The 17,637-nt window shown below is 45.6% G+C and overlaps 1 protein-coding gene across 2 annotated transcripts in view; it reads right to left on the reverse strand.

Annotated features, from left to right (window-relative positions):
* Window positions 1–17,637, reverse strand: part of LOC108095320 — a 45,556-nt gene that overhangs the window by 13,308 nt on the left and 14,611 nt on the right. Inside the window, exon 1 of one of the 2 annotated variants that reach the window (XM_017196397.2) lies at window positions 516–640. The exons of the other annotated variant lie outside the window; for it this stretch is intronic. Within the exon in view, the coding sequence (XP_017051886.1) occupies window positions 516–570 (55 nt within the window). The 5' untranslated portion in view covers window positions 571–640. Of the gene's footprint in view, window positions 1–515; window positions 641–17,637 lie in introns of those variants that run through there. 2 annotated transcript variants of the gene reach the window in all.

Below are 17,637 nucleotides of genomic sequence, written 5' to 3' on the forward strand. Positions count from 1 at the left end.
GTGCGGGCGTTGGCTTATTGCCGTTGTTATTGTTGTTTCGGTTGTTATGGTTGTTGTTGTTGTTGCTGTATGGTTGTTCCCAGTACAACATGCGCTTATCAAAAATTGTCCGCACATTTGCCTGTTTTTGTATCTATTTGGGGGACAACACGGGGCGACGACAACGGCAAATGATTAAAGAGACACCCATGAAGAAGACCATGGACGAAAGAAGTACCGCGGCAGAAGACTAGAACACCAGAACCCCAGAACATTGAACAGGAAGAGCTGTTATAAGAATTTCTGGGAAGTTCCAAGAAATGCTGCGGTTATCTCAGTCCAAGATACACGCCTCTGGGCAATTGCTTATTGGGAAACGTTGGACGTATTTTTGGTCTTTGGGTTTTTTTTGGTTCGGGGGGTTTTACTATTGCAACAATTTCTGGGATAGTCACTCCACATATTGCTTATTGGGAAAACCAACCAATGGGTCACTTCATAATATCCTTTAATATTGGTAAAAAAAAAAAACTTACGGCTCAGCGAACGGAATCCATGATCCTCACTGATCGACAGCATTTTGTTGTACATCTTGGTTTTTGTTAAAAAAAATATTTTGAATTTTTTGTGTTTTTGGTTTTAAGTTTTTTAGTCTTAACACATCACAAACTGTTGTTTTTGTAGGTTTTTGGGTTTAAAAAAAATTGTTTTTCAAAAAAAAAAAAGCGAAAGGCACGAAAAGTTTGCAGTGACAGACACACACGATCGTAGGTAATCCAATTGTCCTGCGTGTGGTTGTCCCAGAATGTTTGTTGTTCTGTTTCGTTTCTTTTGATATATTTTAGCACTTTCACAAGACACGAAGCGGTAAGCGGTAGCGGTTCTGTATCGGTTGTATCGTATCGGTTAAACCGTTTCGAGTGACTGTGGGGAATGCGAGGTAGATGGTTGATGGTAAGTAATCTTAAATCGACGTGTTGGTCGGCCGAAGGATCTGCTCTGATCTAATGACGAGGTCGTGTGCAGTGTGTTGTTGACCCCTCGGAGGCTTCACGTGGACTGACAGCTAGTTGGCTTCCTGGGACGCTCGAGGGTCGTCGACGGTCGTCGTTCAGTCCTGCCGCTGATTCCGCTGAGGCTGTGCGCCGTCGACGTCGACAGAGGCAGCAACGCCAGCAGCAGCGGCAGCGGCGACAGCGACATTTTTTACTCACACACACCGCACATCGCAGGGCTCTTCTTTCCCTTTGACCCTCGAGGGTCGGGGCTAAAAAAACCATATAGGAGGGGAAAAAAACGTGTGTAGTCACCACTACACACACGCACTCACATGCAGGGGTTGCTGGCCTGTCTCCCCTCTTCCTCTCTCTTTCTCCCTGCTCCCTTCTCCCTCGCACATGTTCGAGTTGCGAGTGGACCAAAGGAGAAAACAGGAAAAAGGGGGATGAATTCATCTGTGGACGGCTGGCTGTCCGTCGCTGCCAGCGTCGGCGTTGACAGAGGCAGCGACGGCGACTGCAACTGCGACTGCGACTGCTCCCCCGTAACCCCCCCGTCTGGAGGAAAATCTCTCCTCTCGCATGGGAAATGGGAATGGGAAAATGAAAGGCCGACGACTGTCCGCCGCTAATCGCTGCCCAAATTGAGTTGTCAGCCAGCAGAGGGTTAAAACTATAACTTTGCCACGGATATAACTGCTTGGAGTGGAAAACTCGGTAGGGGGTGGATAAGGCGAACGAGTTGTGGGGCGCTGACCAACTGGCCAACTGACCAATGGCAGGCCACTTGAGGGATCCCATTGCAAACAGGGAAACTATTATGAGCCAAATATTGATATCACCAAGGCAGTCGTTCAAGAGTTCCTATTGGTAAAATTTTGACCTTATTGTCAATATTATAAAGTATTTACTTGATAAGTATAACGCATTAACCCTTGCAATCAGAGACAATGAGATAGTTATTTGTTATTTATAATCTATATAATTATCGAGAAAAACATATATATAAATAATGGCAAAAAAATCGTCGTTTTTAGCCCACTCTGTTGTTTAACCTATATACATATATATACATATTACATTAGCTTCCTTTCTTCTTAAAAATGAAATATCTGGAAGATCAATATTGAAAAGTTTTGTTGGGTTCAAAATATAATCAATGTAAGTTGGACAGTTCTTATAACTGACTTAGAGCTCATGTTTAGTGAAGGAACTCGGAATTGGTTCGTTTGTAAGAAGGGATCATTTGTAGCTTGAGTTCCAGTTGTGTGAGCTATTTATGGAGACAATGCTCCACAGATCCTGGCAACGTCGGAGTTCCTTGAACTCGCTCTCTCTCTGCTCTGAGTCCCGGGATCTCTGAATCTCTGAATCTCTGCAGCGTTTTCGAGCATTCCAGCATGGGATATGCGCAGTTCGCTGGAGTTCCCATCGCGGAAGCTGCGCAATAAGTGTGGCGACAATCCCTTCGCTTCGCATCCAGAATATATCTAATAATAGAGCATCGAAGGGGGAAGGGGGATTCGGGAAAGGAAAAGGGGAAGGAGAAGGAGATGGACAGGCGGATGCGTAACATTTTCTAAGATTTTCGGCTCCTGCCTCGCTTTCTTCTTCTTCTGCCTCGCTGCTTAATCCTTTCCCTTTGTCAGGGGGTAAACGATTTTTTTTTGTTCCCGATGTGTGTTGTTTTTTGTTGTTTTCTTTTTACCATTCCATATAACGAACCCTGCGTTTTTTTTGCGCGCGCATTTGATTTACCCCTCGGCAGGACGAAGACGCGGCGGCGCCTGCGCAGATGCAAGCTGCCTTGTAAAAGGATGCTGCTAATGTCCTGGAACGCTAAGAAAGCAAAAAAAAAAAACAACAACAGCAAAAAAAAAAGAACTCGCTCCTGTGTCCTTTGTGCGCTTTAATCAAGCGCTAGGGGCGAGGGCAGAGGGGAGGGCCCCGGGACACAGGACACAGGACATCCAGCCCGCGTCCTGTCGCCTTGCAATTATTTTTTATGCAATTTTTAGCGATCGCCGCCTGCTTTCCTTAAAGTTTCCTTTTGTGTTTCTTTTGCGATTTCCTTTGTCCGGGGTTAGTGTGATTTTTTTGTTCGATCCTTTTTGCAACCCCCGAAGGATCTGCAGGGAGTTGCGAATTCAGTTAGTCCTCCGCGAGTCCTGTGAGTCCAGGTAGCCTCCCTGTGTGTGCGTCTCGTGTGTGTAACGGCATTTTTTGTTCTATGCAAATTTTTTTCCTTCCCCGATATTAATTTTTTATGCCCCTCGTGAGTGTGTCCTTATTGTTTTTTCCTGTCCTTCCGATTTCATGTGTGCCTGTGTGTGTGTGTGTGTCCTGGGTTCCTTCGTTTTTTTTCTTTTTGGGTGGTGGCCAAGATTTTCCCAAGATATGAATCGCGAAGGGTGGGGTGGCGTTTGTGTCACATGTGAGGCAGGCAAAGGTTTTTTTTCTCCTGATTTAGATAGAGGGTCCTGGACAAGGATGCGAATGAGCATGGGGATGAGGACAAGGACGAAGCAGCCGGCGCAGCTTCGCATTGATTACCGTCGCTTTTTTAATTCAATTCAAACAATGATAAAAAGGAAGATGGTCCTGGGTCTTGGGTTCCCTGAGTTTCACCCTAAGACGGGCAATTGTCGTCTCCCCTCGGTTACTTTGATTTTTTACCTCTGCATTTTTTTTCGCCGTCGTTCTTTTGGATAATTTTCCCCTGGATATTCACGTTTTCCTGCGCCAGTTTCGGTTTAAATGAGCAAATCTCACTGGAAATGCATTCGTTTTTAACGGAAAATTTATGGCCCACAGGAAGGGTGACCGGTTTTTTTTTTTGTCGGGGCTTTGCTCCTTTACATTTTTTCGGTTCCTTCGGTTTTCTGGGTTGGCTGGTTTCTGCGTGTTGCAGATAGAAATCCTGCGGCAAGCACTCGGTAATTTTCAAGCAAAAAAGCATAGAATGAATATGGAAATTTGATCGGTTTGTAACGGTTTCCGTGATGGATCAGTACGAAAAAAGTCTTTAAAAAAAAGCTAACCAAGCATAAATTATAATAAGCAAAAAAGAAAACTCGATATTTTTTTCGCTCTCTGGGAAATTTCTTAGTTACATTTTTTCATTACAAAAATCAAGAACTTGAATATCTTGTTTTGAAAGAATAATGGCGTTAGTTTTATTTCTTGCCAGCCGTTTTGCAAAGCTACAGTTTTCCGAAAACAGAAATTTTTAATTAAAACATGTAGTTGCCCTATTATTGAATTTCCTGGAAAAACTTGCACTTTCTTGTGCCCAAAACGAAAACCTGTTCCTTTGATCAGTTTCGGGTGCAACTGTTTGTTATTTTGTTATCGTCGCATAAGCATCGCATTCTTGACCCACAACCTGCTGTCCTCGGCGAGGAACTCTCCGCCAGGACTCCTTTGTGTGTTGTGATTGGATTTGTCATCTTCACGCTTCGTGTCGGTCGGTCAAATCAATCAGTTCTCTGGGATCTACCATATTTTCCAATACTCCGAAGCCTTTGTCCCCGGGAAGCAGTTGAGTGGCCCTGGGAGACGTTTGCTAATTCCCAAAAATAAGGTGAAACACGTCACTCTGCATAATGGCCAAAGAAGAGAAGGTGGATGAGAGAAACTCCGAAATTATGATTATTTTTGGTGCCGGAGACAATTATTGTTCGAGGTGCTCCTTTCACGATCATCACGATGATGAAATGTTGTCGGCGGACGTGGACACAGGTCGCTTCGGTCCCAAAAGACCGCTCAGATATATATATCTGTGCATACATACGCATATAGACAAGGGGCATCAGATACAAAACACGCAGCGTTACAGATACAGATACGGATACAAAGGCGCTGCCCAGATGCGAATGCCGAGATATCGAGTTGCGGGGGCGAGTTGGAGGGACAAAGCCGCTAAATAGCTGCACGTTGGACGGACGGACGGCCTCGCATCTTGGACATGCCAAACGATCGGCGGAGGAAAGGGCAGAGGGCTCACAACTTGGACTTGAAACTGCGACAGCGGCAGCGACTTGGCTGGGTTTCTCTGGGGAGCAGAGTCATCATTGACACGCAGATTGTGCAACTACAAAGGCGCGTTTCAGGCCAACAAATGTCCAACGTCCGAGGCGAAAATGCACAACAAGAAAATGTATAAAGTCATCCAGGAGGAATAAAGAAAGGGCATCTTTTACTGAATACCAGAAGAATATAAACGAAATGCTAGCCATTTCTTAGAATCTCTTCCAATAAAAATTAAATAAGTTCATTGACAACTCATTCGAATAATTTTTTTCTCTCTGTGCAAACGCACACACTAAAAACTTTCTTCGCTGACGGCTGTTGTTGTGTGGCAGGTAATGGAAATGGGAAAATAAGCTGAGCGGCGAGCGTATGACGACAATTACTCAAGTGACATCTCCATCAGCGAACGGAGATCTCTTGGCCGCCGGACGCGGACGCGGACGTGCCCATCGTTTGGTCTCGACTTTTGGACCTGGTCAAAAGGGGTCTTAACCGAACGCTTTCAGCCGTAGGTGTTGCTATCGTTGTTGCTGTTGCTGTTGTTGGTGTTGATGTGATGTTGTGGCCATTGCCGTTGCCCCATTTCGGATTTACAGACTCTGAACCGCAGCCTCAATGCGGCTGTTTCCCTCGCTACGTGTCTTGCATATTGAACGCCTATATGTACCATACATACTCTATATCCCCGCCCGAAAGCAGCGACCAAAAGTCTCTGCCCAGAAGCGAGGAATGCGGTGGCTATGTGGCTATATGGCTATATGGCTATGCCGTGGCGAATGGTCTTCGAAATCGATATTTATGGAGTAATCAGAGACTTCGATTTACGCGATGGCTCTAAGTCGGGCCAAGTTGGTAACTATGTTATTGTGGCACAAGAACGTAAGCCAAATGGCTATATGTCTTATTGTTATTCTTAAAACCAAAACCATTAGTTAAAAAAAAATGTTAAATAAATATAAAACTAGTACGACGACAACTAGAGAGTCATCCAGCAATTACATTGCTATACATTGCTGATACAAATCGAAGAGTACACCATCTGGAATCCTGCTGAGGCACTGTTTATGCCATCCTTTATCCCGTTGCCGCATCTCTTAGCCAACTAATGGGCTAATGGGCGTGTCATTGCCTACAACACCCACAAATATCCCTCGGTCGACGAGGTGATTTATCCGCAATAAAATCGAGCACAACACGAGTGAATGTTTTCGGAATAAACATAGGCACAATCGGTGCGGAAACAGCGGCAACCTGGCGAGTTGCTGACCATTTCGGGATTGTCCTCGCAGGACAATAGCGACAGAATAACAGGACAACGCCCACAGTAGCAGTGGCACAGATGGAATGGCTGGGATACTGGCACAAAAAGGTCGTGTCCACCAGTCACAACAACACTCACAGTCGTAATCATAAATAAATTGCACAGGGTTAAGACCACACTGCGACCATCATCATCAAACTGGAAAAGCCGACGGGCAGTAGGGGGTTAAGGCGGGGTTTAGTGGGATAATCCCAGGACAAGTGGCGCCTTGTTTTGCACGGAAATTAGTTCTGAGCTTGGCTAAATATGGAAACACTCTTTTCCTCTTTCCAAAAGAAAAGTTCGATAAAATGGAGAAATTCGATTTTGCCAAAAATTCAAAAATTTCGAAAAAAATTAATTTCTGAAATTTAAAAAAGCTGGTATGCAACTTTATTATAGGGCTTGAAACATGAAATAAAATATCTTTCCCGTTGAGATAAATTTGTATTTGACGATTTTATGCAAGTTTTTCCAAAAGAAAAGTGCGAAAAAACGGAAAAATCTATTTTGCTCGTTGAACTGTTTCGTCTACTTAAAATATATACAAATCCTAACAGCTCATTTAGCCCATATTAAAACCGAACGGTTTTAATTGAACCTTTGCGATGCCGCTTTAAAATCTCCACCATCCCCAAGCCGACGTCATTAATCAAATTATTTGCAACCGATAATCGAGCATAGATCGGGTGCAACGGCATATCGAATTGCCTGGCCGATCTGATGCATTATTGTGTCACTCCGAAATGCGGGCGCAGCGCACCAAAGGGTTAAGCCGAATCGCACTCCACAAATTATCTAAGCTAATTTCGTTTTACAATTTAATTTGTTTGAGTTTCCACATGTCCCGCATATGAACGAATTTATTAGCAACGGGCTGCGCATGCGTCTCGCCCCCTTTTACATTTTATACTTTTTGGTTTGCAGTGTTTTGGGCTTGGCCGAAGGTCCGGGGTCTTATCGCCGTCTCCGGCTGGATGATTCAGTCAAGGTAAGGCCCGCAATTGGGTCAGGGAGCCACAAAACTGGGCCCCAAAAAATAATATAAAAATAAAAATAAGAGCTAAAGAAATGTACGAGTGTGTTCAAACAAACCCAAAAAACAAAGCCAGACGGTTGTCATGCGTGAGTGGGGCGTACTCACTTCCGGCCGCCTTTCTTATGGCTTTTTACTCATATTTCACGGCTGATTGAGGTGGAAAAATCAGCGGGGAAACCTCGCTCTAAAAACTCAAAGAGAGCGTCCTCAAAGTCTAACAATTGGGCTTAAAATAATAGCATTTCCCTTTCGATGTTCAAAAGTTAATAGTTTGAAACACATCAAGTTGGCTTTGACTATTCACTCCCAAACTCTGAAGCTGTTCTAGTAACTGATTACAATCTACTCTCGAAACAAAATGATTGAAAAGCTGTCTTCTTGGCTGAGAAACGAATTCGGCTGTGTGAACTGTCGCCTGGCCAATGGAGTTGGTCTTCTTGGCATCGGTGCGTTTCTGCTGGCCCAATCGAAGAAGTGCCCGAAACGCTTGGACAATTATGGAGTCAAAAGTTTGGCGGCAGTCTTTGGATTAATGGGCGTGGCCCGTCTGACAGATGTCGACTTACTGAAACCGGAACCGAAGATTCCGGAAACTGCAATTTTAAAGAACGCATCAGATCTCGAGTTTTTTAACAGACGTTAGTTGCACATGGTTTTGCATTGATATAATTACAAAATTGTTAATGTATCGCAAGATTTGTTTTCTAGAAATAAAAGCAAAGACTATTGAATTTGCCAGAGATTTGTATTATAGAAGGCTTTTTCAAACTGCTACAATTGCGAACACGGCTGTGTGCAGGGGAAAAGAAAGAGTGCAGGCAGGCTTGTCTAAATTTGGCATTAATTGCTTGGAAAATGTCGCTCTGCCTGGAAAGGGGGGGCGGCGAGTGGGCGGTGGGGTCGGTTCGAGTGGGTGGTGGGGGTCTGAGGGGCTGGTCGCTGAGGTGCTCGTGCAGCTTGCCAGTTGCAATTCCAGGTTGCCAGCGTCTTCGCCGTCGTCTTGAGGACAATAAAAGTTCGTGAGAACTTGATGCTTATCGAACTGAACTTGCAGACAATGCCGCAGTGGGCAGCGGGATCCAGTCGAGCGGGAGTCGGGAAATGGGAAATTGGCCAGGAAAATGGCCAGGCCGGGAAGAGGGGGCCTTTGATTAGCCTGAAATGGATCAAAATCAGACACCGATGCTCGCTCCCAGAAATTCCCACAGTCGCCAGTCAGCTGGCCCTTCTTTTCTTTGTCGCCAAAACGATTGAAAGAAACTGCTCGCTCCGCTATTTTCCACTATTTTTGCACACCTCTACCTCTTTCACCGAGTGACAGTCCTGCGTGCATGTCCTTCCTAATCCTTTTTCTCACGCACCAAAAAACATTCAGTAAAAAGAGAGCGCTGCGAGGTTCTCAAGCATCCTTCGATCGATGAATCGCAAATATTGGACAGCCTGCAAAATGCGCACTCATTGTCCTGGCGATTTCGCTACAACTGCCCCTGGATTCTGAACTCTGGGTCCTGGGACGAGGAGTCCCTGTTCCCTGTTTTCTGCGTTCTCCCCTCAGGTAGCAAGCTATTATAATGATCGCTGCGCTGCATCTGCATCCTCATCGATCGACAATGGCCACAAATCCGAATCACGATCAATTCAATTACCAACTCCCCAAGCAGCCCGATCTCGCAGGATCTGTGCAGGATCGCAGGATAGAGGAGCCACGTCACCTGCTCGCTCGCTCACTCGACTTTCCCATGACAAAAACTGACAGGATTTTTGGGTTCTGTTTTTGCAACTTTTCCGCTATTCGCGAACTGAATGCACTCCTAAAAATATGATTAAAATATCATTATTAAACAAATATTAAAAAAATTAAAAAGGATAAATAATAAATTAGTAACCAATACAATGTCATTTAATATCTACATACCTACAAGTTTTCTTCTGTTAAACTGATTTCTATATTCTGAATTATCCCCTGCTATTAAACAATGATTTTCTTAAAAAATGTATACAAATGTATCCTGGCAAATACCAAGTTTTTCTCTCTCTGTAGAGGCCAATCAAGTATTGGCGAGACTGCGCGAAGGACATTGTCCCAGGATCTTTTCGCATTTTCCACCGGCGCTGCTTTGTCTGCGTCTTTTCTGCTGTTTCTGCTGAAACATGAAGCGGCCAACAAGTGTTTTCTGGCCTCAGGATGCAGGACTCAGCCTCCGGGACTGAATACCCTCACCCTGACCCAAGGACACAGGACTCCTGCATATACGCTTAGTGTAATGGGATAAGCTGAAGGCCGCTCCCTATTTCAACTTCCCTTTCCCGTCTTGCAAGTGCGCGATAATGAAATTTTATACTTGTTCCTGCCACTGGGCATTTCGATGCTACTTTGCTGGGAAATTGTGGGAAAATCTTTCTTAATCCCCGCCTGATGAATTGTTCGATCGATTGCAGGTGCACCCCATTGTTCGATCGCAAAACGAGATCGCCTCGCTGGTGTGAGGGCTAAGCCGAGGCTTCTGGTCTCGATTTGCACAATTGCGATCGCCGATCGACGAGAAACGATCGAGGATCTCTGGAGATTTCGGTGGGGAAACGACCAAATGAGTAAGGTAAACACGGGAACAACGTTCAATTTTGTTCTTGAAAAGGCGGTATGCAATATTTTTATAGGCTTTGAAACTAAAAAGAAAATACCTTCCACTTTGAGATACAATTTTTGGTTATTTTATAGAGGTTTTACCAAAAAAGTTGTTAAAAGAAATGATAATTTTTCAAAAAAAAAAGTATACATATTTATGAAGTGATATCTTTTCTAGTCCGCTGTTGGTTATCCACAAAACTATTCAGCATAGCACACAAAAAGATTCACTTGGCTTTTCAATCGATTCCTGTTCCCCGGCATTTAAATCAGTGCCAATTAGCTGCACTTGCTCATTACTCACTGGTTCCTCTGGCTTTCGGACCGATCGCGTTGCCTGGGAACATTTGGCGGACGCACAATGTGGTGCTGGTGGTGCTGCCATTACCGTTAGACTTACCTGCAAAGAGAAAAGCCGAGCATAAATTATTAATTAAGAAGTGGTGGGGGGGTGGGTAGCGCTGCAGCGGATTCCAGTGCAAATAAATTAGTGGAGAGGTGGGAACTGCCACGTGTGGTGCACGCAAGAACCGTTCTTTCACCCACCGCCAAGCAGCCAAGCTACAACAACAACAACAACAACAACCAGAAGAACTGGTGACCAGTAATGACCTCTGGTGTAAAGGGCCGCCACCGATTCCATGTGAATGCCAAATGCGGAATGTTTTCACACTGCACACTGCACACTGCACACTGCCACTGGGAAAAGACAAAAGAAGTTCGCATAACTGGAATTAAAGCAGCGCCAGCGGTAAACAGCAGCTCGTGGGTAGCGCTAGTGCTAAATGGGCCAAGAAGAGAGGGCCTTAACATTTTACATCCACATCCACATCCACAGCCACAGCCACATCTGCTGCGGCAACATCCCACTCCAAGCCAACCAACCGATCCTCGCATGCAATCGAAGTGGACAACCCACTCCAAAAGCCAAGTCACTCACCCCGAAAAAAGTAGAAAAAAAATACATATACATATATATATATGTTTATATATATAAAGCAGAAGAAATAGAGGAGCTCAGGGAGCCTCATCAGCGGAGACAATGGTGGGAATATTCTCATATTAAGAAATCGCGCGATCTTCAGCGCCAGATGTGTCCGTGTCCATAAGAGTGTGTTTGTATTTAGTGCAACGCCAGGTCAGTACACCACCCAGCCGAAAGCCCAACAGCCCAACGGGCCAACCGCCCAGCCACCCACTGCCTTCTCCCACTTGCGGCGAGCAGCTTCCCCGCAGCAACAGCAACAGCAGCAGCAGCAACAGCAGCAGCAACTTGCAACAGCAGCAGCACCGGCAGCAACTGCAATGTTCATGGCAAATTCGCAACGTGTCGTGGTCGTGTCTTTGTTGTCATGTCCGAGAGTGTAACAAAGACCTCGGCGGAGCGCCGCGCCCCGCCCACTTCCCCTCTCCCCCTTCCCCTTCCCCTCGCACACCCACTTCCCCTCGAACTACTTACTTCCCATCCCCCCGCCCAAAACGCCCCCGCCAAAGTAGCGCGAATAAACATTCAAGCGGCAGCAACAACAATAATTGCATTACACATAAAAATAAATTGTAATGAAGTTAAGGAAGAGAGACTGCTGCTGCAGCAGCAGAAGAAGAAGAAGAAGAGGCAGTGGCAGTAGCAGCAACAGTGGCCAATGTGAAAATCGATGCGGAAGCAGCAGCAGCCGCAACAGCAACAGTACAGAAAGGGCACTGCAGCAACGGCAGCAACTTGCAACTGCAACACACTTACCCCAGCTACTTTGTTTTACCCTTCATCTCCTCCATCTCCTCCTTCTTCTTCTTCTTCTACTGGCTACAGCTTTTGGCTGAGGAATTTCCACCAATTCGTCTAACTGTAATTTTGTGCCGCGCTCTCTACCTGCTTTAAATATATTTAAATAACATGCCATCAACATGAGCAACAGCAACATTTGGGAACACGGCGGCAACAATGAGCGACATCATCGAATTTAAGAAGAGCTTCAGCATTTATAGCAAAGGATATACTGGAATATATAACAAATCTATATATATATATATTTCAGAGCCTTGTTGATTGGAAACTGCAACAGCAACACCTAAAAAAGCGATTTACTTCAACGAACTATTCTGTGGAACTCCTTCAAAGTCAAAGTTTTTGGCGCACAATCGATTTGCTTTGGCCAATAATAAAGCGAAGCCTTCGCCAGACAAAGGACTCAAAACTTTGCCGATTCATAAAGTTGTCAAAGCCGAAGTCCTTGCTCGCCACACAAATGGGCAACATGCAACACATGTGCCGTCGTCCGTCTTTGCATATGTAGTTGTTTGTTGGACAATTAATTAGCCATGATTCTCACGACCTCAAATTAAGAGAAAAGCCATAACAAATACTAAATGGAAACGGCAGCAGCATTAGCAGCAGCAGCAGCAGCAGCAGCAATTGCTTTGGCACAGCAGCAACATCAAGAGCACAGCAGCAACATTGAAACGGACAATGGACAACAAACAATGCAATGGCCCTAAAAGCTGGCTTCAAAAACAATTTGGGGACGAGTTGCTGGTTGCTGGTTGCAAGTTGCTGCTTGCCGGTTGCCAGCTGCTAGTTGCTAGTTGCTAGTTGCAAGTTGCTGGTGGCAAGCGCCAGGCATTCGGGATTTTCGGGGAATGTCAGGCGACCTTTTGGAGGCGGCGTTGGTGGAGGGATCGTCGCGAGCATGTTGCTAGATCTGATTTAAAGCGAAATTAGGAATAATGGCTATGGCCTGCACATGACAAACACACTTATATATATATATATATATATATGTGTACACTGGAAGAAAAAAAGAGGGGGTCAAAGGGAGGCGTTGACAGGCAGCAAATGCGAACAAGACATTTTTTTTGTTTTTTTTTTTTTTTTTTTTGGAAACCGAAGAGAAAAAGAAATTATCTCACGGATAATCCGAAGAACACGTTCAAACCTTTTTCCACCAGCTCTGCCTCTATTTTCATCTGCTTTTCGTTTCGTTTGGTGGCTTTGGTTTTCTTCCCGGGCTGCCGTTTCGTTTCTCGAGCGGATTCCGCCGTGGGTGGAGGTCGTGGCGGAGGGGGAGGGGGGCGGAGGGATATCAGGTGGGCGGTGGGCAGGTGATGGGGTCTCACCCTTTTGGGACGGCCAAAAGGCATTGACAGTGCGGGGGCGCCTCGAAAAGCTGAAGCAACTGAGACAATGGCAAACTCAACTCAAATGCACCTGACGGCCGCTCTGTCCAAGTTTGAGTACACTGAGCGAAAATCGGGGTTTGCAATATTAGTTCAAGTACTTGAAGCTATTTCATTTATAATTCGATTCCTTGCTTATTTGACATCCAGACTTTTATAAGCTTAAAATTTCAGGGAATTGAATTATATAAATGTTTAGCTTTATCCACGATATCAAATCGAATTGTTTGTTTCCGATTTATATTGCAGTGTGCAGGCTGGAAAGTGTTTAGATGTCAGCTCCGGTTGAGCTCTGTGGTTGGTCGTCGCTCATTGTTGTTGCAGAAAGCCATTTCGTATTTGCTTAGTCGCGCTGAGAGAAAGGGTAACAGATTCCCACAGTCGGCGAGGCAACGGTACTCGGCACTCGCTGCTCGGCCACCAGCAGCAGCAGCAGCAGCAGCAGCAGCAGCAGCAGCAGCAGCAGCAGCAACAGCAACATCTCCAGCCCAAGAGCAACATCTAGCCAGCAGCAGCAGCAGCAACAACCAGCCGTTGACAACTCGCAGGCCATTGTGCCCATGAATGAAAAGAAGCCAGAGTGTTTCGGTTTCCCTGGCCGTGTTTCCTCCTCCCCATTCCCCAGTTTATATTTCTTTTTTCTTCAGCAAGCTGATTGATGAATGTCAGCCGAAAGTGCGAGGGCAGGGCAGGTGTCATGGGAACCTGTCCGGTGGCAAGAAGGGGCGGCTGAAGGTCACCCAACGTGAGAATCGAAATGTGGCACACTCTCTCGTGTTGGATGTGTGTGTGTGTTTTTTTTATGTTTGCCCAGCTTCTGGCCGAAAGAGCTCCACTTGAAGCCTTCAATTCCTTCAATTCAAAACGGCAGCAAACAAAGGCCCAAGTGACGTGCGACCCACGAGCGAGCGCAGCCTGCAACTTGCCACGAGCAACCTGCAACCAGCAAACAGCAACCAACAACCAGCAACCTGCAACATGCAACAGGCGGCACACTAACGGATTGCGGACTTAAAAAGTCTAACCTACAAATCATAAAAATGAACAGAGACACCCGAAAAGGGAATAAATAAACAACTCCAAACGGAATTCGCATGGATGCAAAGTTGAAAGTTGAAGTCGAAGTCGAGTCGACACTTGAGCCCAAAAGCCTTGTATCTTAGAGATATTCGTACTTGAAACGATGCGCACTCTGCTCCGCGTGATCGACCGACTGTCGAAGGGGCTAGCAAACTGGCGGACAAACTGGCGGACAGACGGACAAACTGGCGGACAAACGGACAGGGGGACAAACTGGCGGACAGAGCGACCTAGGTGCCAGCCGTAGGGCATCCATATGGATGAGCTGTTTGTATTACGTTTGAAAGTCATGTTGCAGATACTTTTCGTATATCTGCATATCTGCGGGCACCTGCTGCCACCCGCCGACGTTGATGTTGCTGCCTGTTGTTGTTGCTGTTGCTCTTGCTGTTGCTGTTGCAATGTTGCTGCCGCACTGTTGCTGTTGCTGTTGCTGTTGCCATTGCCGTTAGCATCGCCGCTGTCGTCACTTGCATATCAATGTGGCCGAAAATAAAATGTGACGTCTCGAGGTGCACGATTAAGAGACTGCATCATGAGCAGCAGAGGCACAAGTATAAATGCAACTCGGCTTCGGATTTGGATTTGGATTTGGATTCGGATTCAGATGCATCGCAGAGTCGCCCAGTGCGTCGCTTGTTGGCCTGTGACGCAATGCAAGACGGGACTGCATTATAGAATAAACAAAGCAGCGATCACTGCACTGCAAAAAAATAGCTATCAAAACTGTAGATTTCCTATTTACAAACCAAGTTTAGATTCAGCTAGAGTTTTGCTAAAATATCTTTAGAAGAAGCAAAACTCAAATTACTTCTACTTTTTAGTATTGAATATAACTATCAATTAGTTAACTTATATGGTGGTTATAAACCTCAAGTTGGTATATCAGTAATTCAAACTTATGTTTTGTTTGCAGTGCCCCATAAACTGGCAGATTGCTTAGGGTAACATTGAAAGTGCATCGTCGATGGCGTCGTGTTAGTTTAGTTTGTTGTGTCGGTTTTGTCTGCGCTCCTCTGCCTTTGGAGCAGCGACTTCTCCTCACTATTTTATTTTATTTTCGCTTTACGAGCATTTTTACCCAGTCCAAGTCCATCCGACGACTCTTGCCGTCTGCGGTCGTCGGCAATTGAATTCATTGAATGCCCGACCAGAAAGCAAGGCTTGATTTGCTCAACCGACTCGACTCGAGAGTCAACCGCAGAGGCAATAGTTACAACAGCCAAACATCAACCGATGTTGAACAGACCAAAAGCTGAGCCCTCTGGTCGCGGTTACTTTTGCAATTTGTATTAAGGATTTGCAGCTGAATGGGGCAGCAGCAGCAGCAGAAGCTGGGAGGGGAAAGGGGGCAGAAACAGGAGGAGGAACAGGGACAGCAAATAGGGACACGTCTGCGGTATGGACGAACATAGCGCATTTAACTAAGTCCTCCCTGCCACAATCCAATTTTCGGCTGAGCATTGACAGCATTTGCATTTACACGCACTTGCCGCAAGTTGGACATGCCGCAGTCCACATGGATGTGTTGGCACATCTACATTGAAACAGATCCACAGGACACACAGGCCACACAGGACACACAGGACAAACAGGACAAAGAGCCTGTGGCTCATCCTCGCCGCGGGTATCAATCGGATTTGAGCTTTGAAAGCGACCAAAGGACAATGGCTCAAATGGCAGGGTGAGTGGGTTAAGTCCTGCGGTCCATTGTGCAACCAAAGCGGCTCGAATTAGGGATGGCCAACCAATAAATATAGCGCCATTCGATGTGGTAATCGGTACTCAAACTATAGAAGAGTTGTCTTTTAAGTTTGAAACCCATATTAGTTAGAATTCTGATTATAAAGAAGTTAAATTTGAATTAACTACAAAAAATCTTAACGTCTTAATTGACAAGCCATGAATAATTGAATACTTCACGGATTAAATAACTCCATAAATTAAACCAACTGTATTTATGGCTTTTTGGATTTAACTTTGGTTTTGGCCCACCCACCTACTGACTGTTTTGCACACACTCTCGTGTGTTTCGTGTGTTTTGCACAAGCTTAACCCATGGCAGCCCCATTCAGCCAGCTGACAACTTCTCGCCCTGCATTGACACCTTTCAATAATTTTTGGGGGAAGTTGGGTGGCACTTGGGTGGCAGTTGGGTGGAGCAGGTGGTTTCAGGTGGAGCAGCCAGCAAGTGTGTGTGTGTGTGTGTGTGCGACATGCAGGTAGCGATGCAGCTGCGATTTGTTTCACTTAGTTTCGCCCTCGTCGCCGACGTTGGAAAATTTGCGTACGGCGTCGCTGGGATTTGGATTGTGTAAGACATGCACGCAACATTACCGCAGCGCCCGCCCATTTCCCCGCGTTTTTCCAGCTGCTTGGATGTCGTGTAAGTCAGCCGATGACTAGCGAAATGCACACTGAACAAAATATTATATATATTTTAGAATGGCAAAGCTTGAAGAAGTTGTTGGGTTTTTAAAACATATAATATGGCTTTTAAGTCTGAGCAAAGTTAATTCATTGAAACAACACTTTTAACATTTGTAAATTTAGTTTAGTTTAGTTTGTTTTTCTCTCTCTCTTGAAATTAAAATTAATAAAGAGTAGCACAACTGTAACCCTGTTTTCTGTAAGTGTGTTAGAGGAGTACTTTCAGTTGGCAGTTATATTTCGGGCAGGCTGACGTACCGCGTTCAACGTCCGTCCATCCATCCATCCATCCATCCATCTATCAGTCAGCCAGTCAAGGCCACTAATAAGGTGTAGTCCCCTCCCCTTTGCCGCCCACTGGCCACAACTTTTCCGATGCTAATTAAGCGACGATGCATCAAAGTTGTTCTGGAAAATCCTGCGTTTCGCTGCACGAAAATTCCGATCGGTTCCCAGCACCCAGCACTCAGCACTAAATGGCAAAGGCAAAAGCTACAGAATCGGGAACACGAACAACTAAACTGAACTACCTGAACCAACTGAACTACCTGACATCCACCTCGGACATTGACAATGCGCCCTCTGAGGTTTTGACATGGCTGCTCTGCTGGTATTGAGATGTCATCGGGATTCAAACACACCGACCCGGCCAACAAGCTAACGAGTCCGGGCTTTTGGCTCTCGACTCTTGGCTTTGGTTTTCGGTTTCGGTTTTGGCCTCGGTTTTGGACTTACATAATTAGAGGCAACAAGTCGAGCGGGAAGGCCAGAGGAGTTTGGCAAGGAGCAGACGATTACACGCGCTGCCCATGTAATGGGGCCATGTTCGGCCCATCTGATTGAAATGCCAAAACAACTGACACAGCGACCGCGGCCAAGGACCCCATAATACGACCACTAAATACTCGGCCCCTGACATCCGCGTCCACTGAAATGCTGGCAGGCTGGAAGGTTTTCCTCAAGAGCAACTCACCTGCAA

The sequence above is a fragment of the Drosophila ficusphila genome, unplaced genomic scaffold, assembly GCF_018152265.1.
Source record: "Drosophila ficusphila isolate 14025-0441.05 unplaced genomic scaffold, ASM1815226v1 contig_198, whole genome shotgun sequence".
Taxonomy (NCBI): domain Eukaryota; kingdom Metazoa; phylum Arthropoda; class Insecta; order Diptera; family Drosophilidae; genus Drosophila; species Drosophila ficusphila.